This window comes from Heterodontus francisci, chromosome 8 (assembly GCF_036365525.1).
Source record: "Heterodontus francisci isolate sHetFra1 chromosome 8, sHetFra1.hap1, whole genome shotgun sequence".
NCBI classification, from domain to species: domain Eukaryota; kingdom Metazoa; phylum Chordata; class Chondrichthyes; order Heterodontiformes; family Heterodontidae; genus Heterodontus; species Heterodontus francisci.
The window spans coordinates 114,259,840-114,287,203 of NC_090378.1; the positions used below are offsets into that span (position 1 = coordinate 114,259,840).

A 27,364-nucleotide genomic window follows, 5' to 3' on the forward strand; every position below is an offset into this window, starting at 1 on the left:
AATGTGAGTTTCCTCACCTTCACTGTCTGGTGATCAAATTTATTGTGGGTTGAATGTGTCAGGGAATGGTTTTTTGTCTCCATAAGCACTGCCTGTTAGAACGTAAATTTTTTTTTCCAGCCACGGCTGATCTGTTTAACAAGTAATTTCCTCGCTCCAGCAACAGTTTAAAATCAATGTTCATGTGACAAAATTAATATGCCTCATTTTTGGCAGGTGGGGGTCGGCATGGCACTGGACTACGGCTCAGTACCATAAAATAGTGCAGTTTCCCACTCAGCCTCTTGGGGGAGACTCTAGTTTCATATTTGAGTTCCTTTTGCTGCCTCTGGTTGGGCATCGCTTGCAGAGTTGAGAAGCAGTATAAGTAGTAATCAGAGTGTGAGTTGGTTGACAGTGTTTTTGCAAGGCTCGCATGGCTACAGATATACTACAGGAAAAATCATACTTGAGCCAGTATATTTCTGTGTGATATTGATAATTCATCATCTCATTGTGCTACCATTTGTTTAGTTTAGTTTAGAGATACAGCGCTGAAACAGGCCCTTCAGCCCACCGAGTCTGTGCCGACCATCAACCACCCATTTATACTAATCCTACACTAATCCCATATTCCTACCACATCCCCACCTGTCCCTATATTTCCCGACCACCTACCTATACTAGGGGCAATTTATAATGGCCAATTATCTTAACAACCTGCAAGTCTTTGGCATGTGGGAGGAAACAGGAGCACCCGGAGGAAACCCACGCAGACACAGGGAGAACTTGCAAACTCCACACAGGCAGTACCCAGAATTGAACCCGGGTCGCTGGAGCTGTGAGGCTGCGGTGCTAACCACTGTGCCGCCCCAATTGCAACAATGTCAGACTGTAAACCAGTACTGCACATGAGTGTTGTGCAGATAGAGTGCTTTGACTGTTAGAGGAGTTACCTGATGGGAGCTGAAATAACATGGGTGTTAATGCAAGGTATTTTAGTGAGCATTAGCTCTGTGTGTATTCAGCTTGCTTTGGTCAACAGTTCCTGACCTATTCCCCTTATGCCACACATGCTTCTGAAATGCGGAATACTTTTAAAGAAGGATGAAGCTGAAAAACGGTTGTACTGAATTGCATTTCTAACTTCTAACAGTCACTGCTAATCCACTGCGGGGATTGGTGTTCTAACTAGTGTTCTTCTCTCCAGACACGGCCAGTGAGGAAGAATGCCCTGCACCATCTTGCTCCCATGCCCACAGTGACAGTTCTATTCCGGAGGAGGTTGGAAGCCTACCTGCACAGACTGTGGAATCAGCATCAGTAGTCCTTAGGATGTCCACCAGTCCTGACCACAGTGTTTTCACAGATGATTGCTATTCCCAGAACTTTGAATCTGTGGCAACACTCAATAAACAAGTAAGAGATATTTCATATGTTTTTCAAAAAACAGTTACCTGATAGTCTAATGGGTACAGAAACTGCTGAATGTAGTATTAAGGCCATACAGCAATGAAGTTCCCTGCCTTCGATCCTAGTAAGTCCTAAATTAGCTGATCAGAACATCAACAGGGGCACTGCAATTAGCCTCAGTACCTCTGGGCTACAGAAGGGGGGGGGGGGAGGGGACGAGGAATTCTGCCTGGATTTCTGCTCCTGATGGCTATCTCGGTATTCCTGCTGAGGTGTGTGTGTTTGTATCATTGACTTGAGGCCTAATATCTGGGGAATGGCTATGTGGATGAGGCATCAGTGGGCTCCAAGTGTTCATGGAGTTCTATGACCGGGTGCCTTCAAGAGATGGGGAAGGAGAATGTAAAAGATAGTATCTTGCCAGCTTTTGATCGGATGCATCCTTTGACCCTGAAGGGGGCGAAAGAGGAAATGGCAGAGACTCAAGTGTGGGTGTGTGCCAGCGGACTGGAGAATGGTCTGTATAGAAGCCGTTTTAATGAAGGAAACGGTGCTAATCTGGGTAACTACAGGCCAGTAGGGAAATCTTAGAGTCTTCAAATAGCAATTAAATTGCTGCAAATCTGATTAGAACACTGAATTCCACTTATGTAACATTGCCCGTCGCCGCCCCTGCCTCAGTTGTTCTGCTGCTGACGCCCTCATCCATGCCTTTGTTTCCTCCAGAATTTACTATTTAATGGGATATTCTAATAGAACTTATTGTTCTATTCCAGAAAGCCAGTTGACGAAGGATAGAACTGGAGCCAGTCTTTGCACATGTTTTGCTTTATTTACAGAGTTACACAATACACAAGAACTCAGGAAATTAGCACAGGAGTGGACCATATGGTCCATCGAGCCTGCTCCACCATTCAATATGATCATGGCTAATCTTAGGCTTCCGCACCACTTTCCTGCCCGCTCGCTATATCCCTTGATTCCCTGAGACCAAAAGTCTCTCTATCCTGGCCTTAAATATATTTAACGATGGAACATCCACAACCCTCTGGGGTAGAGAATTCCAAAGATACACAACCCTTCGAGTGAAGTAATTTCTCCTCATCTCAGTTCTAAATGATCAAAGTACAAACATGAAAAAAATCTCAACCGAAGATTCCCCCCCACTGTTGTTGACAGGGCCCTCAACCGTTTCCGGCCCATTTCCCGCACCTCTGCCCTCACCCCTTCCCCTCCCTCCCAGAACCGTGACAGGGTTCCCCTTGTCCTCACTTTCCACCCCATCAGCCTCCATATCCAAAGGATCATCCTCCGCCATTTCTGCCACCTCCAGCGTGATGCCACTACCAAACGCATCTTCCCCTCCCTTCCCCTGTCAGCATTCCGAAGGGATCGTTCCCTCCGCAACACCCTGGTCCACTCCTCCATTACCCCCACCACCTCGTCCCCTTTCCATGGCACCTTCCCCTGCAATCGCAGGAGGTGCAATACCTGCCCATTTACCTCCTCTCTCCTCACTATCCCAGGCCCCAAACACTCCTTTCAGGTGAAGCAGCAATTTACTTGTACTTCTTTCAATGTAGTATACTGTATTCACTGCTCACAATGTGGTCTCCTCTATATTGGGGAGACCAAACGCAGACTGGGTGACCGCTTTGCGTAACACCTCCGCTCAGTCCGCAAGCAGGACCCTGAGCTTCCGGTTGCTTGCCATTTCAACACTCCTCCCTGCTCTCATGCTCACATCTCTATCCTGGGCTTGCTGCAGTGTTCCAGTGAACATCAACGCAAGCTCGAGGAACAGCATCTCATTTACCGATTAGGCACACTACAGCCTGCCGGACTGAACATTGAGTTCAATAATTTCAGAGCATGACGGGCCCCCCATTTTACTTTTATATTCAGTTATTTTTTCTTTTTTACATTTTTTACAAATTTTTTTTTGTATGTTTATTTCATTTCATCTTAGTTTGTTCAGTTGGCTTACCCGCTTTTTTTTTTCATGTTTGTACTTGCTGCTGTTCAATCTTCAGTCCGTTAACACCCTATCTGTACTAATGCTTTGTCTTTCAACGTAACCAGGGAAAGGGTTGGCCCACTCAAGGACAGAGATAGGAATCTATGTGTGGAGCCAGAGGAAATGGGCGAGGTACTAAATGAGTACTTTGCATCAGTATTTACCAAAGAGAAGGACTTGGTGGATGATGAGCCTAGGGAAGGGAGTGCAGATAGTCTCAGTCATCTCATTATCAAAAAGGAGGAGGTGTTGGGTGTCTTGCAAAGCATTAAGGTAGATGTCCCCAGGGCCTGATGGGATCTACCCCAGAATACTGAGGGAGGCAAGGGAAGAAATTGCTGGGGCCTTGACAGAAATCTTTGCATCCTCATTGGCTACAGGTGAGGTCGCAGAGGACTAGAGAATAGCCAATGTTGTGCCTTTGTTTAAGAAGGGTGGCAAGGATAATCCAGGAAATTATAGGCCGGTGAGCCTTACGTCAGTGGTCGGGAAACGATGAGAGGATTCTTCGGGACAGGATTTACTCCCATTTGGAAACAAACAAACTTATTAGCGAGAGACAGCATGGCTTTGTGAAGGGGAGGTCGTGTCTTACTAATTTGATTGAGTTTTTTGAGGAAGTGACGAAGATGATTGATGAAGGAAGGGCAGTGGATGTTATCTATATGGACTTTAATAAAGCCTTTGACAAGGTCCCTCATGGCAGACTGGTACAAAAGGTGAAGTCACACGGGATCAGAGGTGGGCTGGCAAGATGGATACAGAACTGGCTCAGTCATAGAAGACAGAGGGTATCAGTGGATGGGTGTTTTTCTGAATGGAGGAATGTGACTAGTGGTGTTTCGCAGGGATCAGTGCTGGGACCTATGCTCTTTGTAGTATATATAAATGATTTGGAGGAAAATGTAGCTGGTCTGATTAGTAAGTTTGCGGACGACACAAAGGTTGGTGGAGTTGCGGATAGTGATGAGGATTGTCAGAGGATACAGCAGGATATAGATCAGTTGGAGACTTGGGCGGAGAAATGGCAGATGGAGTTTAATCCGGACAAAGATGAGGTAATGCATTTTGGAAGGTCTAATGCAGGTGGAAGATATACAGTAAATGGCAGAACCCTTAGGAGTATTGACAGGCAGAGAGATCTGGGCGTACAGGTCCACAGGTCACTGAAAGTGGCAACGCAGGTGGATAAGGTAGTCAAGAAGGCATACGGCATGCTTGCCTTCATCGGTCGGGGCATAGAGTATAAAAATTGGCAAGTTATGTTGCAGCTGTACAGAACCTTAGTTAGGCCACACTTAGAATATTGCGTGCAATTCTGGTCGCCACACTACCAGAAGGACGTAGAGGCTTTGGAGAGGGTACAGAGGAGGTTTACCAGGATGTTGCCTGGTCTGGAGGGCATTAGCTATGAGGAGAGGTTGGAAAAACACGGATTGTTTTCACTGGAACGACGGAAGTGGAGGGGCGACATGATAGAGGTTTACAAAGTTATGAGCGGCAGGGACAGAGTGGATAGTCAGAAGCTTTTTCCCAGGGTGGCAGAGTCAGTTACTAGGGGACATAGGTTTAAGGTGTGAGGGGCAAAGTTTAGGGGGGATGTGCGAGGCAAGTTTTTTACACAGAGGGTGGTGAGTACCTGGAACTTTCTGCCAGGGGAGGTGATAGAAGCAGATACGATAGCGACTGTTAAGAGACATCTTGACAAATACATGAATAGGATGGGAATAGAGGGATATGGGCCCCGGAAGTGTAGAACGTGTTAGTTTAGGCAGGCATCAAGATCGGCGCAGGCTTGGAGGGCCGAATGGCCTGTTCCTGTGCTGCACTGTTCTTTCTTTCATACCATTAACATATTGTTTGCCTTTGCTCCATGACCTTTTGGTCAGCTATTCTGTGACCTTGTCCAATCTACACCTTCTCCATTATCTTTTGCCCCACCCCCGCCTCACTTGCTTATAACCTTTGGCATTTCTAATATTTGTCAGTTCCGAAGAAGGGTCACTGACCCAAAACGTTAACTCTGCTTCTCTTTCCACAGATGCTGCCAGACCTGCGGAGTATTTCCAGCATTTCTTGTTAGATACGTTACTCTCTGTCTCTTCATCTAAGTCATTAATATAAACTGTAAATAGCTGAAACCCAGCACTGGTCCTTGCGACACTCCACTACATACTGCCTGCCAACTTGAAAATTCCCCGTTTATGCCCACTCATTGCTTCCTCTCCGTTACCAATTCTCTGTCCATGCTAATATATTATCCCAACTCCATGAGCCCTTATCTTGTCTATTAACTTTCTCTGCGGCAGCTTATCAAATGCCTTTTGGAAATCCAGGTTTACTACATCTACTGGTTCCCCTTTATCTACCCTACTAGTTACATTCTCAAAAAACTAATTAATTTGTCAAACAGGTTTCCCTTTAGTAAAACCCTGTTGACTTATTCTAATTGTAAAGTGCTTTTCTAAGTGCACTGTTAAGACTTCCTTAATAATAGATTCCGGCATTTTCCCAACGACTGATGTTAGGCTAACTAGTCTGTAGTTCACTGTTTTCTCTCTCCCTCCTTTCTTGAAAAGCGGTGTAACAATTGCCAACTTCCAATCTGATGGGACCATTCCTGAATCAAAGGAATTTTGGAAAATCATAGCTAATGCATCCATTATCTCTGCAGCTAATTATTTTAGAGTCCGAAGCTGTCGGCTATCAGGTCCCAGGGACTTGTCAGATTTTAGTCCCTTAAGTTTCTCCAATACTTTTTCTCTGCTGAGATTAATTTCCTTAATTACAAGCATAAACCTCCTAACCCGACAACTACGGTTGCAGAAATAAAAACAGAAAGTGCTGGAAATACTTAGCAGGTCAGGCAGCATCTGTGGAGAGAGAAGCAGAATTAATGTTTCTGATGATAGGTCACAGACCTGAAACATTAACTCTGCTTCTCTCTCCACTGATGCTGCCTGACCTGCTGAGTATTTCCAGCACTTTGTTTTTAGTTCAGATTTCCAGCATCTGCAGTATTTTGCTTTTATTTAACTACAGTTACAGTGTGTATCGATTTATGGGTACTAAAGTGAGTGCCCACCACCTGCATACAATTAAACACAATTAATATACAATTAACACTCCTGACCAGCCTCCCATATTCTACTCTCTGTAAACTTGAGGTCATCCAAAACTCCACTGCTCTACTAACTTCAACAAATGCCCGTCACCCATAACCCCTGTGCTCCCTGACCTACATTGGCTCCTGGTGAAACAACGCCTCAATTTAAAAATTCTCATCTTGTTTCCAAATCCCTCCAAGGCCTGGCAGCTGCCTATCTCCGTAATTTCCAGCCGTAAACCTTGCGAGATATCTGCGCGCCTCTAATCCCGGCCTCCTGAGCATTCCCGGTTTCAATCACTCCAACATTGGTGGCAGAATCTTCGGTTGCAAAGGCCTTAAGCTCTGGAACACCCTCCCTAAACCCCTCTTACCTCACATTCCTCCTTTAGGACACTCTATCTCTGACCAAACTTTTTGTCATCTGCCCTAATATCTCTCTATGTGGCTCAGTAACATGTCTTGTTTTACATTGCCTCTGTAAAACACCTTGGGACGTTTTATTACTTTAAAGGTACTATATAAATACAAGTTGTTGTTCAAGCTAAAACAGTAGCAGTTAGAGCCGATTTCAAAAGGGATAATTGTGCTCAACAAACCTCCATTTTTTGAAGAGCTGACTGAGATAGTAGATGTGGAAATATGGTGGATGTGGTTTACATGGATTTAGAAAATCTTTAACAAGGCATGACATGAGATTACTGGAGATTAAAGGGTATGGAATTAGGGGGAGGATAACAAACTGGATAAAAAATTGGTTAGAAGGAAGGGAATGGAGAGTAGGAGTTGAGTGCAGTTTTCCAGAGTGATTGGAAGTGGGTAGCTGTGTCCCACAGGGTTTTGTTCTGGGGACACTTCTGCTCACTCTCATTGATTTGGGTCCAGACTAGAGGGAGTGGTGTTGTAATGTGCAGATCGTATCAAAGTAGGAGGAATAGCTAATTCTTTGGAAGACCAAAGGAAGCTGCAAAGGGAGATTGAGATGATGATGGAATGGGATAAAAAGTGGCAGGTAGAATTCAATGTCACTTTAGTGTTTGGTTTTCAAAAAACAACAGCAATAATTATACTCTGAGTGGGAGTAGGTTCAGTGCTATGAAGAGCAAGGATCTGCAGGAACAGGTTCACAGGACATTAAACACAATACCTTTGGTTGATAGGGCTGTTAAAAAAAAAGGCAGGCTAATAGAATTCTATGTTTTAGGAACATAGGAACAGGAGTCAGCCATTCAGCCTCTTGACCCTGTTACACCATTCAATTAGATCAACTCCATTTTACCCACCTTTGATCTGTATCCTTTAGTATCATTGCTCAAGAAAAATCTATCACTCAGTCTTGAAATTTTCATTTGATCCCCCAGCATTCATTGTCTTTTGGAGAGAGAGTTGCAGATTTCTGCAGCATTTGTGTGAAGAAGCATTTCCAAATAGGCCTCAATGGTGTAGCTCTAATTTTAAAATTGTACTTCCTTGTTCTGAATTTCCCCCAAAAGCACCAATTCTCAAGTGTTTCTTTGTATTTGTATTTCCCCATACCAGATAGTATCCGAATGAATCTGCATTCTATCCTCTCTAAAGCCTCAATACACTTCCTGTAATGTGCAGCCCAATACTACAGACATTACTCTAACTGAGGTCCTAAGGTTTAAATAGTCTCACCATTACCTCTTGGCTTTTATAGCCTATACCTCGAGATTGGCTTTGGAGTGGGGACAAATTCACTAGATTCACTAGAATGATGCCAGTGTTTAAAGGGTTAAATTATGAGGACAGATTGCATAAACTTTAAGTTTTGTGGTAGTGAAAGTCTGTATTAGATTAGATAGGTGGATAAAGAAAATTGGGATGAAATATGGGAACAGAGTGGGTAAATAAAAGAAAAGACAGACTTGCATTTATATAACACTTTTCACAACCTCAGGATATCCCAAGGATCTTTCCAGCCAATGAAGTACTTTTGAAACATGGTCACTGTTATAATGTAGGAAACATGGAAGCCAATTTGTGCACAGCAAGCTCCCACAAACAGCAATGTGATAATGACCAGATAGTCTGTGATGAGGACTGTTTGTTTGTGTGAAGGGTAAATGCTGATACTCACTAGTGGTCCGAATGGCCTGTTTCCATGTTATAACTTCTTTGTATGCCAATCCCTCAGGTCTCTGCATGCTACCTTTTACAGGAGCTGGCTAGTTTCTAGTTCTTTACCTCTGTCAAAGGCCACAGTGAGGTCAAGAAATGTATATGCGCCAGTGTACTAAGAAATAACTTAGATTTCTATAAAATCTTTCACGTCTTCAGGACATCCGAAAACACTTGATGGCCAGTGAATTAATTTTAAAGTGCAAACAATACAACCAATTTGTACACAGTCTCTGCTGCCCATATTCAAAGCCAATCCCTCAACTTTACCACGAGGAAGCTTGTGTGGAATAGAAGTAATGGCTGTTGGGCTGAAGTCCTATGTGTGCTGTAAATACTGTATAATACTATGTGGTCTCACTTAGCCTCTCTAAGGTGGTAACGTAGTGGTATTGTCACTGAACTAGTAATCCAGAGGCTCTGGCTAATGTCCTGGGGACACAGGTTCAAATCCGACCATGGCAGCTGGTGGAATTTAAATTCAATTAATAAAAATCTGGAATTGAAAGCTAGTCTCAGTAATGGTGCCATGAAACTATCATCGATTGTCGTAAAAACCCATCTTGTTCATTAATGTCCTTTAGGGAAGGAAATCTGCCGTCCTTACCCAGTATGGCCTATGTGTGTCTCCAGACCCACAGCAATGTGGTTGACTCTTAACTGCCCTCTAAAATGGCAATTAGGCATGGGCAACAAATGCTGGCCATGCCAGAGACACCCACATTCCATGAAAGAATTAAAAAAAACTCCCATCACGTCAATCAAAGATACGACCATTTCTGATCACCTCCCTTTCCATTCACATTCTGGTTCCCATCCCAATCTCACGTCCTTTTGTGTCTTTCCAAGTCACATACAACAGCATTTCAAATATGCTGGCATCACCCCCTTCCTCAAAAAACCCACACTTGATCCATCTGTCCTTACAAACTACCAGCCCATCTCCAACTTCCCTTTCTTGTCCAAAGTTCTTGAACGTGTTGTTGCTTCCCAAATCCTTGCCCAAATTTCCCACAGCTCCATGTTTAAACTTCTCCAGTGAGGTATCCATTCCTGCCACAGCATCGAAACATCTGTAAATAAGTCACAAATGGCATTCTTAATGATTGTGACTGTCATTAATTATCACTTCTCATCCTACTCGACCTGTCTGCTGCCTTTGACACAGTTGACCGCACCATCCTCCTCCAATGCTTCTCCGTCATCCAGCCTGAGACTGCCCTCACCTGGTTTCATTCCTAGCATTCCAGTAGTGGCCAGCGAATCACCTGCAATGATTTCTCTTCCTGCTCCCACATCTTGGTTTCCCCTACCTATTTCTCATCTACATGCTGTCCTTTGGGGACATAAACCAATGCACAGTAAGATTCCATTTGTACAGTGGCAACAACCAGCTTTTACCACCACCTCTTTCAGCTCCTTCACTGCTTCCGATTTCTAACACTGCTTCTCTGACATCCAATACTGAATGAGCAGAGATTTCCTCCCATTAAATACTGGGAGGGTCAAAGCCATTGTCTTTGGCCCCTGCCACAAACTCCGTTCCCTGGCTACCAATTCCATCCCTGTCCCTGGCCACTGTCTGAGACTGAACTAGTCTGTTCGCAATCTTCATGCCTTATGAATCACAGAAGGTGAGTATGCAGGTACAGCAAGTAATTAGGAAAGCTAACAGAATGTTATTGTTTATTACGAGGATGTAAATGCATTGGAAGCAGTTCAGAGAAGGTTTACTAGATTAATACCTGGAATGGGTAGGTTGTCTTATGAGGAAAGGTTGGACAGGCTAGGCTTGTATCTGCTGGAGTTTAGAAGAGTTAAAGGTGACTTGATTGAAACGTATAAGATTCTGAGGCGTCTTAGTTTAGTTTAGTTTTAGTTTAGTTTAGAGATACAGCACTGAAACAGGCCCTTCGGCCCACCGAGTCTGTGCCGACCATCAACCACCCATTTATACTAATCCTACACTAATTCCATATTCCTACCACATCCCCACCTATATTTCCCTACCACCTACCTATACTCGGGGCAATTGCTAATGGCCAATTAACCTATCAACCTGCAAGTCTTTGGCATGGTCTTGACAGGGTGGATGTGGAAAGGATGTTTCCTCTTGTGGCAGAATCTAGAACTAGAGGTCACTATTTAAAAATAAGGGATCGCCAGTTTAAGACATAGATGAGGAGAAATATTTTCTCTCAGAGGGTCGTGAATCTTTGGAACTCCTTTCCTCAAAAGGCGGTGGAAGCAGAGTCTTTGAATATTTTTAAGATAGATAGATTATTGATAAGCAAGGGGGTGAAAGGTTATTGGGGGTTGGCGGGAACGTGGAGTAATCAGTTCAGCCATGATTTTATTGAATGGCGGAGCAGGCTCGAGGGACCGAGTGGCCTACTCCTGCTCCTAATTCATATGTTTATATATATATGTATGTTGGTATGTATTTGACCCCCGCGATGAGCTTCTGACCATGTATCAATGGAACATTTTACTACATTAAAGGTACTATATACATGGAAGTTATTGTTGTTAGATCCCACAAGCAGCAGTGAGATAAATGATTAGTTATTCTATTTTTGGTGGTGTTGGCTGAGGGATGACTTGGCTTGAACACCAGAAGAGTTCCCCTGCTTCTCTTCAAGTAGTGCGATCATTAGCATCCACTTGAACAGCTAGCAGGGCCTTGATTTAACGTTTCATCCAAAAGTCTGGGCATATGTGGAGGCTTGAAAACCCTCTCCCTGCCCATAAACCCTGCTTCCTTTTCATCAAATCATAAAATAGTGCTAGACTGAGAACTAATGTTGGCTTTCCCCTCCCACTTTGCAGTCTCCGCCCTCGAAAGTGACTGTCAATACATTGAAGCAAGATGGCCAGAAAAGCAGCTCCAGTCTTAGTGTACAGATCAGGCCTGTACAAAAATCCCGCCAAGCATCCGGCAGCTGGTCTGATGAATCTGTTTCTGTAACACAATCGGGTAAGAAACTCATAATGTGTATGAACAAGATTAAAGGAAGTTTATTCAAGCTTTTTGATGTGTTTGAGTTTCAAAGTAGATCAAAATTTTGCATTTGGTGCATTTAAAAAAAAACATGGCTGAAAGTACAGCAAGATGCAGATGGATGAAACCTATCAGGGCCTCACCTGTGTTATAAGGAGGTGAAAATAACACCTAATTTGGGAATGTGGTCATGCTATCGGGTTCAGTGAGGGAAGGATGACATGGGTTCAGTCACAGGAGAGGTATCCCTTCAGTTTTGCTTGTTTCTGAACCTTGCTGCATTGCCACCCTGAATATAATTGGAGCCGACAGTGAGCCGCTGTGGACCTGGCAGGTTGCTGTTAGCATCTGATTATTTCAGTTTCCTCCTGGAATACATCGAGTGAGAGGGTCAAGAGCTGAGTACCTAAAGAAGATTGATTCTGTTGGTCACTTTCCACCCATGTCTAAATTGAACAAAGGATGCCACTATCTTTTCACCAAAGCATCTCCAGCCAGTAAAGTGCTCAGCACAGAAGTCTGAAAACTGGCACTAAAAACCAAACACACTTTCCTGTTTAGGCATCCCCCCATCGTAACCTAGCCACTGTGGGCGGCACAGTGGCGCAGTGGTTAGCACCGCAGCCTCACAGCTCCAGGGACCCGGGTTCGATTCCGGGTACTGCCTGTGTGGAGTTTGCAAGTTCTCCCTGTGTCTGCGTGGGTTTTCTCCGGGTGCTCCGGTTTCCTCCCACAATCCAAAAGACTTGCAGTTTGATAGGTAAATTGGCCATTATAAATTGTCACTAGTATAGGTAGGTGGTTGGGAAATATAGGGACAGATGGGGATGTTTGGTAGGAATATGGGATTAGTGTAGGATTAGTATAAATGGGTGGTTGATGTTCGGCACAGACTCGGTGGGCCGAAGGGCCTGTTTCAGTGCTGTATCTCTAATCTAATCTAATTCCATCCACCTTCCGAGGCACTCTTGAGCCGAACTCGTGTGCATTCCCCCCCACCTGCCCTCCCTTCATTCTCCCCATCATTCGTGGCCATACTTCCCAAAATTTAGGCCCCACATTCTGGAATTGCCTCAAAACCCCATTGTTCTTCTCCATAAGCATTCTCCTTAAAACAGCTTCTTTCACAAAGCTTTTAGCCATTAGCTCCTAATTTCTGTTCCTTTTGACTTGCTGTGGGTCTGACCAGATCAGTGTACAACACAGTCAGAGTTTACAGCGGGACTGCGGGTCCGCTCGTTCAGTGTGTACAGCGGGACTGCGGGTCCACTCGGTCCGTGTGTACAGCGGGACTGCGGGTCCGCTCGGTCAGTGTGTACAGCGGGTCCGCTCGGTCAGTGTGTACAGCGGGTCCGCTCAGTCAGTGTGTACAGCGGGTCCGCTCGGTCAGTGTGTACAGCGGGTCCGCTCGGTCAGTGTGTACAGCGGGTCCGCTCGGTCAGTGTGTACAGCGGGTCCGCTCGGTCAGTGTGTACAGCGGGTCCGCTCGGTCAGTGTGTACAGCGGGACAGAAGATCCGCTCGGTCAGTGTGTACAGCGGGACAGAAGATCCGCTCGGTCAGTGTGTACAGCGGGACTGCAGGTCCGCTCGGTCAGTGTGTACAGCGGGTCCATTCGGTCAGTGTGTACAGCAGGACAGAAGATCCGCTCGGTCAGTGTGTACAGCGGGACTGCGGGTCCGTTCGGTCAGTGTGTACAGAGGGTCCGCTTGGTCAGTGTGTACAGAGGGACTGCGGGTCCGCTCGGTCAGTGTGTACAGCGGGTCCACTCGGTCAGTGTGTACAGAGGGTCCGCTCGGTCAGTGTGTACAGCGGGACTGCGGGTCCACTCATTCAGTGTGTACAGCGGGACAGAAGGTCCGTTCGGTCAGTGTGTACAGAGGAACAGCGGGTCCGCTCGGTCAGTGTGTACAGCGGGACTGTGGGTCTGATTACAGTTACTGAAGAGGTTATGATGAGTGAATCTAGGAGTTATACAGATATGGATTTACATTTATCTCTATCGGTTAATGTTAGTGTGCAGAGACTGGATGCATGTTAACTGGAGATTTGACTAAGCATAACTATCTCTGTTTTTAAACACATGGACATAGGACATAATTGAGTTTCTTTTTTAATTTAGAGATACAGCACTGAAACAGGCCCTTCGGCCCACCGAGTCTGTGCCGACCATCAACCACCCATTTATACTAATCCTACACTAATCCTATATTCCTACCACATCCCCACCTGTCCCTATATTTCCCTACCACCTACCTGCACTAGGGGCAATTTATAATGGCCAATTTACCTACCAACCTGCAAGTCTTTTGGCTTGTGGGAGGAAACCGGAGCACCCGGAGGAAACCCACGCAGACACAGGGAGAACTTGCAAACTCCACACAGGCTCCACACAGGAGTTTCAAAGTGGATTCCTTCCCTTACTGCATTTGATTTTGAGTGCTATTGCTACATGAGTGTGGTTGTAAGTAAAGCTGTTATAATCTTAACCTGAGTGGATTCTTTACAGAAACAACATCAGACCAGAGTGATATTGAAAGCAGAATCCGTGCTCTGAAGGATGAGCTTAGGAAACGCAAGTCAATTGTGGATAAGCTGAAAAAAGAACAGAAGAAACGTCAGAAGGAGAGATTGAAAGCCCAGGAGGCTAGCCTCCTTAAACAACTGGAGGTGAGACTATTGTGGAAGGGCCTGACACCCCACACTGTCTAACCAGTTTTCAGCTGGCGATAGAACATCAGTCACTGCAGAAGCTGCAATTCAGCGAGTTGCACATAATTCATATTCTCAAAATCAACTCAGCATCTACAAAGTACAATTTTTAATTGGAAATCATTGAGGGCTATTAAGTGTTTTGGGATGTCTGGCGGGCAAGAAAGATGCTTTTCAAAAATAGGTTTTCTCTTTCGGTCTGTCTCTGCTCCACCGTTAGTGGCAGAGTCTTCCACATTATGTCCAAAGCTCGTTCAAAACCATTTCCCAAATCCATCTGCATTGCCACATCACTTCCTACTTTCAGGAGGTTCCTGAAGATCTATGTTTTTCAATGGCACCTTGGGTAGCCTCTCCTTAGGCTGTCACCCTCCTGCTCAATGCCCACTTCTTCTTTGTTAAAGCAGTTTGGGGCATTTTGCTATGTTAAATGCTGGATAATTAGAGGTTGTTGTAGTGTTGGGATTTAGTGTGTTAAGTGTTTGTAGGGTGGGGGGACCCTTAACTAACAGATTGGTTTTGACAACATATGACCACCTAGGTATTTTGTCACCCCCATTAATCTTTTTAGTTACTTACTTGGGTGATTAGTTTTACTTGCTGCTAAAATTCATTTTTTTTATTCAGGAATGGTTTTGCAGTTTGTCTAGTACAGTTAGCAAACTATGATTGACTTGTGGTTCTTTAAATCGGAATGTTTGACCTCACATGTCTCTCTGTGTCTCTGTCTTCACCAGTCCTATGATGAATTTATTAAGAAGACCCAGGCTGAACTAAGTAAAGACCTTGATGTGGCCTGCTCAACCAAACCGCAGATCAAAAACCTGTACTCCACTGGTACTGAGAAACCCAAGATTAAACCACTCTCTCTACAGAGGTACTGTCAGTGTTTGGTGCTAATTGGAAAATCTTCTGAAGAATTGTCTCTTCTATTGCACTTTTATATGATAAATATGATAGTAACGGTGGGTCTTCTACCCGAGTGGAATTCCTGTTGTCGAAACAAGTTAGTGGTTGAAGGGTCCCCAGTTATCTTGCAGTTTTATGTTGGGGAAGCTGTGCATTTACCTAGACTTTATAGCACACAAATCAACCATTCGACTCAACAGGTCTATGTAGGTATTTATGCTCCACCTGAGCCTCCTCCCACCTTACACCATCTGACCCTAATTGTGCTTCCTCTTCCTTTTTCTTTCAGGTACTTATCTAGATTGCCCTTAAATACACCTATATTATTCACCTTAAGCATTCCATGTAGTAGCCAGTTCCATAATTCTCACCACTCTCCACTCCACACTCTGGGTAAAGAATTTTCTTCTGAACTCCCTGTGGATTTATTCATGACTGCCTGATATTAATGGCCCCTAGTTCTGGTCTCCCCCACAAGTGGAAGCATCTTCTCTATGTTTACCCTATTTGAACCCCTTCATATTTTAAAGACCTCCATCAGGACACACCTCAGCCTTCTCTTTTTTAGATTAAAGACCCCCAGTCGGTTCAACCTTTCCTAATAGTTATAACTAATGTTCCTCTCAATAGTTTAAAACCTTTCCAAAAACAAGCCTGTATATCTGATGCAAAACCGATCAGGTCATTCTGTATGACAGAAAAGAAGAGCATTGTTCAATAATTTTATTTTAAAGCAAACCTATGTAATTGCTCCAAAATGTTAATGTTCATACATTACCTGGGCAGGTCAATTGGGTGAGTTTTGGGATGTGCCATGAGGCAGTCCTGGGAGTGTAGTATTTCCACAAAATTCGAGTATTGTTGGGATTGTAAACCGCCATTTGTATACTCTCATCTCCTGCCCCCAGGTTGTAATGTTCCATGCACTGAAATGGACAATGACTCTTTTCTCCATTCGTATTTAACACCCTTTCATACTTGAAATTTGAATTTATTTGCTGCTTCCGTTTACCCTATCTCCATCACACACTATTGTCTAAAGAGCTGGTTGTTCCAGCCTGGAGGCCCGGTTACATATATGAGTACTGCTCTGTAGCAACCTTCAGTGTCAAAAGAATCCATTCCACCATGTTGCCACTTTCTCCTTTCACCATGGTCTAGCCAATGATGAGGGAAGGAGTAAGTGTCAATCAAGACAGAAACTCAACTTCAGGTTGACCCATTGCTTCCACACAGTGTGCACCAGGCCCAATACCTCCTTCAATTAGTTTGTGCTAAGTGCTGCAATTATATTCTCCTCTTTCGGGTGTTGATAGCAGACAGTCATTTAACCGAAGCTTTGTATGCTACTGGTTTAAGAAGATTGGACGATGCAACTGCTTGGCATCTTAATACGCATAAAAAGTGACTTTAAGTGCATGGAGAGAAATGTGTGTGGAAAATAAAAATTGAAGCTCCTTTATAACTGAAACATGGTAGATTTCTCCAGCATTTTGTATTTGGCAGCACAGAAATGTGATTGTAATATTAGATCAGGATGGTACCTTTCTTACTGCTGGTGTTTCAGGTTCATTTTTATTCAATGATAAAGTTGCTGTTTCAAGTTGGTGACCTTTTATCAGAATCTGATGCAAGGTCATTGACCTGAAACATTAACTCCATTTCTCTCTCTCCACAGCTGCTGCCTGACCTGCTGAGCGTTTCTAGCATTTTCTGTTTTTCGTTCAGATTTCCAGCATCTGCAGTATTTTGCTTTTGTCATTTTATTCAACTCATTATGGCCCAGAGTGGGAATTGTTTTACATTTCCTGGAAGACATTTTTGATAGCTGATTGCCTTTTTACTGATATAACTCCTCCAGGCAGCAGTGCAGAAATCTGTGTTCTTGCAGTTTAAAATGTGACTATTACTCAGAGACATCAGCTGTGTTACCAGCAGGGCAGGTTATAAGGTGAAAAGCAAGTCAGAAAAGCTTGCTGGGAAATAGTGGCACAGCAGTTTCAGGGTTCTGACTAGGAGGCCAGTGTTGGTTTACCAGTTGTGTCTATCACAGACACTCCGGAAGGTTAGGCAAAGATTGGGAAATGCTGTTTAGTATGGGGACTGCCTGTTTATGCACCACAGTCCAAGAAGGGGTTGACTGGATTTATCCATCACTGAAAATAGCTAAGTTGGTTATACTGCATGGACTATATGATTTACGCTGCCGAGCTCTAAGTTAGAATTTGTTTTCTGTTTTCAGGACTGAATCTGCAAAGAGCTGGAAATCCCTTACTGAGGGCGAAAGATCCAAAGCATCGTTGGGCTCCGTTGCCAAACACGGTATGTACCTGTTACCACATACCGATAGATTTGGACCCCAGGGGTTGTGCCTTTAAACAGCTAAGTTAGTGTAGGATTGAAAAGCTCTAGAAAATGTTTACTATCATTTTAATATTTTGACTTGATGTATTGAGCAGCAAGCAGTCAGCCTTCATATTGAAAGCCAGTGTAAATCAGCAGCTGATATATTTATGTTTTTGGTAATTCCGCAATCGGTTGCTGCACTGATCTCCAGCTCACCTACTCTCCCTTGTATCTAGATCTTTCGCATTCAGTTCTGAACTTGTATGTGCCATCACCAGACTGGCTTTTTAAAAAAAAAATTCCAAATATTGTTTCAGTAAGGCTTTTTTGTTCCTTTACTGAGAATGCAATGGCTTTCAAAACTACATCCTCAAGTGGTGTCATTGCAAGTTTACATGGATAAAATAATTTCACGTCCCACTTCAGAGACCTGAATCCCATAATCCAGACTGACACTTTAGTGCAGTACTGAGTGAGAGCTTCACTGTTGGTGGTGCTGTCTTTTGTTTAAGATGTTAAACCGAGGCCCCGTCTGCCTTCTCAGGTGGATGTAAAAGAAAAGTGTAGCGAGTTCTTCCCAAGTGTCCTGGCCAATTTTTATCCCTCAGTGAACGCCTAAAACAGATTATCTTGTCATTGATCTTTTTGCTAGTTGTGGGACCTTGCTGTGCTGCCGTGATTCCAACATTACAACCGTGACTGCATTTCAAAAAATATTTGATTTGTTGTCAGGTGCTTTGGTGGTGGTCCTGAGGACATGAAGTGTATTGTACACACACAATTTCATTCTTTATAGAAATTGATTGAGTAACACCAATTACTTGTGTTTGTTACAGACCAAAGATTATCAAGTCCAGAAGGGCAGAAATCTAATTGCCTCAGTGAACTGCAAGCATCAGACCGAAGCAAATCCACAATCTTTGATAGTCGAGCTGATGAGTCCTCTAGAAGCCCTTCACCAATTTTTAAATGTCAAGTGAGATCTCGGCCAGACTTTGTCGAGGATCCGGATAATGTACTGGCATTCCCGCATAAAAAGGGAGCCCCCGAGAGTGGCTTTTTGCCAGATCAGTTGGTCATTAGGTCAGAGGATGGTTCTGGTGATGAAAGTGTCGTGTCCAGTCACCGATCCATGCAAGATGATGTCCAGGAGGAACTTGAAAATATAAAGTCGGAAGAGTCTGACATAGATGACTTACTCGGCGTCTCTGGACAATCGGATAAATCTGAACCATTACTGAAAATAGACAGTGAGAAACCACAGCCCCTCAACATCTCTGAGCTTATTGAGGGATTGACTCAGCGAAACATAGTTCTATCTGATGACACTGAGCCACCTTTTGTAGTTGAGCATGCTGAAAAGAACTTTGACGACTTGAAGGGTGAAGAATGTTACTTGTATAAGGAAGGCCATACTGATGAAGATGAAGCGAGTGATCATTCAGCCAATTCTGTGAAGATTGTCAAATCAGTTAAGTCGGACACCTCTGTTGGATCTGTGAGGTCTGACTATAGGACTTTGGATAAAATGCCACCAAAGAATGATTCCTATGACTTTGAGTGCCTTTCCCCAGCAAAGGAGACAACTTACTCAGAAGACTTTGAGTCATCACCAAGAAAGGAGATATCTGAAGACTTGGATGAAAGTTCTCATGCTGGGAATTACAAAGATGTCGCAGAGGTTCTTTTGTCAAGAAATGAGATTGCTTACAATGAGAATCTCGCTGAATCCCAAGTGCTGTCCTGTCCTGACCATTCCAAACGGGAGGAAGTGGGTGAAGAGGAAAAGCATTCTCGAAGTGCTTCACCAAGTATTGGCATGGACGACGAAATCAGTGAGCAGCTGAGCGAGAAATCCTTTTCCAGCTGCGGTAGTGTGCATTCAGAAAAACTTCTGGATTTGAAGTCACCAACTGGGAAGAGCAGAAATGAGGAGCGTAGTGACGCTGGCAATGAAGAACAGACACCTGTGCCGTCGCACTCTCCCTCTCCGTGTCACACCCCAACACCTACATCGCACGAAACCGATGAGCTGCCTGAATTCCAAATTGGTGCCAGAGTTTTAGTTAGTAGCATCCAACCAGGGACACTTCGCTTCAAGGGAAGAACTAACTTCGCAAATGGTTTTTGGGCTGGCGTGGAGCTAGATAAGCCAGAAGGCAGTAATAACGGGATGTATGACGGAATTCTGTACTTCAGTTGCAAGGACAAATATGGCATCTTTGCTCCTCCCCACAAGATTTCTCTTCTACCTGAGTGTTATGATGCCATTGATATAACGGAAGACGATGATGACCCGTTCTTAGAGAATAAGTTAGACCAAGACTACAAAACATGCAGTGGGGAGGAAGAAAGGCCAGAGCTTGCAAAAGAAATAACAAAGCTTCAGGAGGAAGAGTCTGACTTAAGAAAAACCTCTGGTGATCAAGTAGATTTTAAACTAACTACATTTGAAAACAACTTAAATGACCAAAATGCAAGCAGTCAGTTTTCAGAGCCTAATACCATTGACTTGGTGCATATTATCACTGAATCTGCCAAAGCAGTTGAGTCTTTTGTATGTGATCAGAATTTAGAGGCGCCCAGATCTGGTGAGGAGGAACAATTAGCATATTTGGCATATTCGAACAAAGACCAGGGTGAAGAAGAGTTTAACCCACCTGATGTACCCATAGAGAAGGCATCCAAGACTGTAACAGAGATGGCCACTGATTTACTCACTGAGTTCTCAGTCCATTCTTCCAGTGAAACAATGGAGGACATTTCACCAGCTATCCATGAGAAGTCTTCAACTCCTCTCTTGGATTTATTGAACAGGGAAAAGGAACAACTTGAGGCCCAGTTTCGAGGACCATACCTCAAGCCTGAATCTGAAGAAATCCATGAGGAAAGTGAGATCTTTGAAGGAGAGGAACTGAAGGACAATGAGGACAGTGAAGACTTTAATGAAGACCTGAAGAACTTTGAGACAAAAGCTAGGTCTTTGGCTGATAGTATAATGTCTTCCTTCGTCAAGGACGCTGTCGAAAAATGGCAGCAAATCAAAAAGTCTCGAGACGAGAAAATCCATCTTACTAATCAAGAGTTACAGTTCACATCGGCTGTTGAATCCACACCTCCCAAGTATCTGGAGGTACAAAATGAGCCTGTTCAACAACTACAGATATGTGCTGAAAGGGATGACAGTGATGAGGATAAGGAAGAAGTATTGTCTCCAGATCTTTGTCCGAGACCTGTGAGTGTTAATTTTGAGCTAATATTTGGGATGGGTTTTTACTTTTAAGAATTGGATATGCGTTATCTTTCATGGAGCCATAATACAATTGTTTTAATAATAATCCCAGAGACCTAATAACCTCCCCAAATTTTAATCTACTCATTGCTTATTGCCATGGAAGCAAGATACAACTCCAGTTTTTCAGGCAGCTTATGCAGGTCATGATGACAACATCATTTTCAGAATGTTCCCTTTGTGTTACCAAAAGATGATCATGAGGACTATCCTGCTAATTTGATAAATATATTTGTAGGTAATGAAGTCAAACCCGGGTGAATCTCCTTCAAATTTCTGGTTTTGGGTGTTTTCGACCTTGCCCATCAATTCACAAAATGTGTACAAGCACTTCCGATTATTTCTGTATGGATAGGGACCATTTCTGCTATGTAATTAATGAGTTTATGCCTTTAAGTGATCTCCATTGAAATTTAACAGGCCTTTTCTTCCTTCACATCGCTGTCCTTTCCTAGAAGGGAAGCAATATTTTAGAGCAAGTCCTTTTAAACTAAGTTCTGAATACTATTTTTAAATCTTGGACTTGATCAGATGTGTGCAGAGTATAGCCAGAAGCAAAATCCAGAGATTGAACAACTGGCTGGATAGAAGAACAAGAGTGTGATTATCATCCAGTGGCTTGTGCAAATTAACATTCCATTGGGCGAGCAGCTCTCTTCATACAAGTGTTTGACAAGCACTCCTATTTTTCGTACATTTCCAACCACTCACAATGTAATAAATCATTGAGGTAGGTTCTTGGGCCGCTTGAACATGATGACATCCTGAGTAAACTGACATGTGGCTCTTCTGCCCATACAGAATGATTTGTGAATGCTCAGATTTACCTAAACAGTGCAGGAATAAAAATAAAGAAGTGATTGGATTTTCAAAAACTCAATTTCAGAGAATCAAATTTGAAATTGTTCTTTCACTCTCAATGCTGCAAAGTACACCACAGTTAGTAGATGAAGGGAACCCTCCAAACTAATACTCTTATCCTCGCAAGGTTTATTCAGCCCATTTCAAAAACTGTTTTCCTAAAATACACATTACCATATCCATGGTTAATTGCAGCTTTTTTCCTTGTGATTGCCTAGTTTGAGGGAGGTTGACTGTTTTCATCATGATGTATCTGTCTCTTCTCATTCTCCGTACTCCATGATAGTCAGCAGTGTGATATGTCCCTTCGTGAGCCCCCCGTGAAATAACAACTAGAGTGGACGTATTGTTCACACCACATGGAAAGCATAATGCATCCTTTTTGCAACGTGTGTTTTATAAACTCAGGAAGCCCACTTGACAATACTTTGCAATAATGACACCTGTAAAGATTTTACTTCCTTGGTTAAGGCCAAGTATTCTGAATTTTTTGAAATCCAATTAATGAAGTGAGGATAAATTTTGTGTGGGAATGCCCAGTCATGTTAAATTAGAGACTGTTTTATGTTCTGGACCCTAACTCCATGCAGAAACCTTAACTTTCATTCTATGGCAAATTGGAAGATGGGCAGCAGAGGTTCATGGCCAGACATACTCTGAAATAACACCAGTAATATTCTCATGTTGTTTGGCTTCTGATTTAAAGCTTTAATTTCACACTTTATTAAAACTCCACTTCATTCATTTGTGTTTTGAAATAAATTCCACCCACCTTGTTCCTTACCTTAAGTTTCCAGATTGGTCCAACAGTTTGTCTCTCTCCACTTTGCGACAGGGCAGCCCAGTGTTTGGCACAAGTGGGCAGGAAGAATTGGCCAAGCGTCTCGCAGAGCTGGAATTGAGTCGCGAGCTGCTCGATGACCTGGGAGACGACCAAGACTGGTTTGACGAGGACTTTGGATTGAGCTGTCACAAAGCACAGCAGCCAGTGCAGGAGCCACAGTCGCCAAAGACTGTGCCTCTAAAAATCCGCGAGGAGCCCTACTTTGCTGTACCTCACGATGCATTGGAGGTTGAGAAGATGGTCTATGCAGCAGCCAAGGAGCTGTGGAAGGAGCAGGAGCTGGGGCACGATCTGCGGGACATGCAAATACCCCCAGACTATCTCGGGAATAACAAAGGACAAGATGTAGAGAGTGTCAGCAAAAGAGTTTATTGTGAGGTGAGATCCAGCTTTTGGGTTTAAAGACAAAATTCTTATTGCGTTACTTGAGCAAGAAAGGTGTGGTCAGTGGTGCGTTTGTTGATAGGGGCATAGAAATTAAAGGTCAAGTCTGCAGTATTGCCAGATTTCTGGTGTCAGCTCAAACATACAGCACAGGTTAAAAACATTACCTCGATCCCGATAACTGCTCTGAATTCAGTTTAGAAATTCACCCCCTCCCTACCTGTTCAAATCCTCTTTCTCCTCCACAGCTTCTAGTCTCCCATCATTAACTTGTCTGATTTGGTCTTTCTCTGATCGAATGGTTCACCTCACACTTCCCCACGTTGAACTCCATCTGCCGTAATTTTACCCACTCTCTGAATCTATAGCTTCTGCTTCCATTTACACAATGTGTGATGCCTCCTTCCAGCCACTCTGTAAATATTTTTCCAAATTCCACTCTTTGTTCTCTTAAATTTTTTCCCTTTTGTATTGTCAACCGATAGAAGCAATCACAGATTATTTACCTTCTTAGAACCCTCTAGAATCTTGATGATCTTCAGATTACCCTTCAGTATGAAGAAAGCACGAACTTGTCAAGTCTGTGATCATAACTGTGACTCTGTTGCTGCGAACACCTTAAGTGAATTTACACTGTAAATATTCTACAGTAAGGTTCCCACAATGGTGCACAATATTCTAACTAAGGTCTTGTATGAGCTAAATGTTGTCTCTTTATTTTTGTGCTTTGTGTCTAGATGGAAAAACAAGGCTCTGTTTTTTTGTGGCTTTTTCTATCATTTAAGTGGCCTGTGTATGTCAGTACCATGGGACCTCTGCCCTGCACCATCACAAATCTGACTGTTTTGGGTGTACTCCCTTTCCTTATCCTTTCAATATGTATTACCTCATATCTATAAATTAAACTACATCTGTTGTGTATCTTCCAATCGTGCCATCATATCTATGTTCTCCTGCAGTCTTTCAGAACCATCATCAAATTTCCATGCCCTCCCTTCCTTCCCCCGATACCAGTTTGGGGTCATTATGATATTGTTCTCTTGATTTCTAAGTCAAGGTTGTTTATTAATATAGCATTTAAGGGCAGCCCAAATATGGGTTCCTGTGGACCCCAACTCACCACACGACCCTTTGCTTTTGACCCTCCAGCCATTTCTCTGTCCATTTGATAACACTCCCCGCAATTCCAGGTACTGTTGACTTTTGCCATATGTTTCCTCTGTAGCACTTTGTGGAACGATTTCTGATCCATATAAACCACATATACTGCATTTTCTTTATCAAACTGCTCTTATTTATTCAAACAATTTGATAAGACTGATCGATTATGACCTCCCTATTAGAAGTCAATGCCGACTGCCCCAATTAGCTCTTGTCTCTCCAAGTGCTCAGTAATTTCACCCCATGCCATAGACTAGTAATTTACCAATAAATGAAGCAAAAATAACTGGCCTAGAATTTCTTGACTTTTTTTTGAAATGAGGAGTTGGCCATATTTACTGCCCTCCAATCCTCTGACAGAATTTTGCTTTACATAGAATTTTAGAAATTGATAGTTGAAGCCAATGCTGTTTCCTTTCTATTTTCTATATGACCCTCAGATATAAATCATTTGGTAGCAATGATTTGTCTGTTATGTTGCAGTATGTTCTTTAGCACCTTGCCTAATAGATCTACACCCACCTTTGGTAGTTCTACAATCCTATTATCGCCCTGCTCTAAGAGAGTATCTCTGCCATGCCTTCATTCTTGCAAGTCAATAGAATTCTACATTTATCCTTGTTCAGATTGTGAAGCGAACAGTTGCTGTTCTATGCATTTTGAACAGTATTCCCTTTTGTTTGGCTATACCTGTTTTTATAGTGATATTTTAAAAGGATATTTGTTTGAGGACAGGGAGAAAACTAGTCAATTTTTTTTTCTCTCTATATCTCTTTCTTCTTCCAGGCTGTGTTTAACTTGACGAGAGAGATTTTCAGTGAGATTTTTGCCGAAGACCCCAATGCCAGCCAGCCCCCATGGATGAAGCCCAGCAGGATTAGTTCTGCTTATTTCAGACGAGTGAGGAACCCGCAGGATTTCAATGAAGTGAAGGTAATCATCTTGTCCCGTTCGTTAAAGCTTGGCTACCCGACCTGTACGTGACCTGAACCCGACTACATGTGTCAGGTTCAGATCTGGACGGGTCTACATTCGGTGTCCAGCATTTGGGCTTGGGTTGGGTTTGGGTTGGCTGTTGTCGGGTTTTGTTTTGCATTGTTTTCTTTTTAATCTACGTTTCAACGCACTTTTTCTGTACTAATAACATGTTTGATATTTTGGAGTCGGGTCGGGCATGTACAAAAATTGAAGGACTCTGGCCCGGGTTGGGTTCGGGATGGCTGTGGTCGGGTCGGGTTTTAATTTTATAGCCGAGCCAGGCTTAACCATTCATCAGAAATAATGTATAAAGTATGGAGTTGAGTTGTATCAATTCAGTTGATATATGACTCAGTCAGGCTTTGTAAAGAGTGGCCAAACTCCCCAGTGATCACTGAGGAGCCCCATTTTACTTCTCCAAACCTGAAACACAGTGATAACTCTTGTTGGTGTCAGCTGTGGCTCGGTGGCACTTTTGTCTCTGAGTCAGCAGGTTGTGGGTTCTAATCCCACTCCAAACACTTGAGCACATAATCCAAGCTGACAATACCAATGCAGTACTGAGGGAGTGCTGCACTGTCAGAGGTGATGTCTTTCGGATTAGACAGTAAGGTGAGGTGTAAAAGATCTCGTGGCACTATCTGGAAGAGCAGGCGAGTTCTCCCAGGTGTCCTGGTCAGTATTTATCCTTGAATCAACATCATTAAAACAGATTATTGAGTCATTATCTAATTTGTGGGAATTTGCTGTGTGCACATTGGCTGCTGTTTTTCCCTACATTACAGCAGCTGGGACATGGTGCAGTTGTGAAAGGTGATATATATTTGCAAATTCTTTCTTTACTTCCCAACTGAAGTTAAGCTGCATATCGGAAGCAATGGTTAAAAAGTATCAACCAGCACATAAATCAGATTCTTCAGCTTATTTTTAGTGTTTTATCTCTCGGATTTGCCAAGGTGTTGGTGTTGAACAGTTTCAGAAGCATGGCTTTCCTGCAGAGTTGATGTATGTTTGTACACCAGCTTCAGTATAGCAACAAAGCAGTTTCTGTTTTACTATGATACTGAAATTTGAAAGCACACTCAAGTAGCTCCGAGTTTCAAATCCACATTGTGGACTCCTTACCACAGTGTGAAGGCAGCTTCAACCAACTCAGGTTCCAGCCTTGTTTCTGTTTGTGCACAGCCTTGGGATGTGATCTGTTGAACTTTGCTGTCAGGGACTGAGAGTGAACATGTGTAAATCAGCTCCATACCCAGAGCAAACTTCAACAGTTTGTTTCCTTTGCTTTATCTCTTTATAAACCTCCCTGATGATTCATCAGCTTGAACTGTATCATTCCCCACACCTGCCTTTGTGGGCTTATTTCTTGCCTCTGGTAATGTTAGAGCACAAACCCATCAAAAGCTCCCTGGCTTGTGTCACACGAGGTAGTCGCCCAGTGTGTAGTATTCAGTTTCAAAGACTTGACGCTCACGCCTGTTAAAGCAAGAAGTGATTTCAACTTGTCCATACTTCCTGAAGTGCTGGATCCCCTGTGTGAGCCAGGTCAACTCCAGTGTTTATTGAGAGACTTAGTTCTCATCTTGAGTCTTGTGCCTACGATTTTCTCAAAGATGCAACTTTCCAGGAATCTGATGCAACTGAGGTTTACTTCATAGGAGATGCTATTGTCAGATTCAAGTGCTGTACTATTTTATATACTGAATCGATAAACTGATTTAATAGATATCTCTCAGCCTAGGTCTTCGACAAAGTGACATGCAAAAGACAAGTTAAACCTTCTGATAAATCTGACTTTATTTTGATGAACAGCCTCTCTGGTGATGTTGGACATTACTTTAAAGCTCAGTTGTTCTGTGAGCAGGCCTAGATTCACACCTGCTCTTGAATATCTCTGATAGTGATATTTTTCGTTTCATTTATAACTAGGGTTTCAAGTGTATATTTTTAGCAGCATTTTGTTTACCCCAAATTCAGTCTCTGAACATAGGAGCAGGGGTAGGCCATTCAGCCCATCGAGCCTGCTGCGCCATTCAGTATGATCATGGCTGATCATCCACTTCAATGCCTTTTTCACACACGATCCCCATATCCCCTTATGTCACTTGTATTTAGAAACCTGTCAATCTCTGCTTTAAATATACTCAATGAGTGAGCTTCCACAGCCCTCTGAGGTAAAGAATTCCAAAGATTCACAACCCTCTGAGTAAAGAAATT

At 43.2% G+C, this 27,364-nt stretch overlaps 1 protein-coding gene across 4 annotated transcripts in view; it reads left to right on the top strand.

Annotated features, from left to right (window-relative positions):
* Positions 1-27,364, top strand: part of cep350 (centrosomal protein 350) — a 223,134-nt gene that overhangs the window by 188,096 nt on the left and 7,674 nt on the right. For 3 of the 4 annotated variants that reach the window (XM_068037945.1, XM_068037946.1, XM_068037947.1), the window contains exons 29-36: positions 1,190-1,398; positions 11,487-11,634; positions 14,167-14,327; positions 15,107-15,246; positions 17,521-17,600; positions 18,461-20,859; positions 22,568-22,999; positions 24,953-25,099. In XM_068037945.1, the coding sequence (XP_067894046.1) occupies positions 1,190-1,398; positions 11,487-11,634; positions 14,167-14,327; positions 15,107-15,246; positions 17,521-17,600; positions 18,461-20,859; positions 22,568-22,999; positions 24,953-25,099 (3,716 nt within the window). The remainder of the gene's footprint in view (positions 1-1,189; positions 1,399-11,486; positions 11,635-14,166; positions 14,328-15,106; positions 15,247-17,520; positions 17,601-18,460; positions 20,860-22,567; positions 23,000-24,952; positions 25,100-27,364) is intronic. The other variant, XM_068037948.1, reaches the window with a different exon arrangement.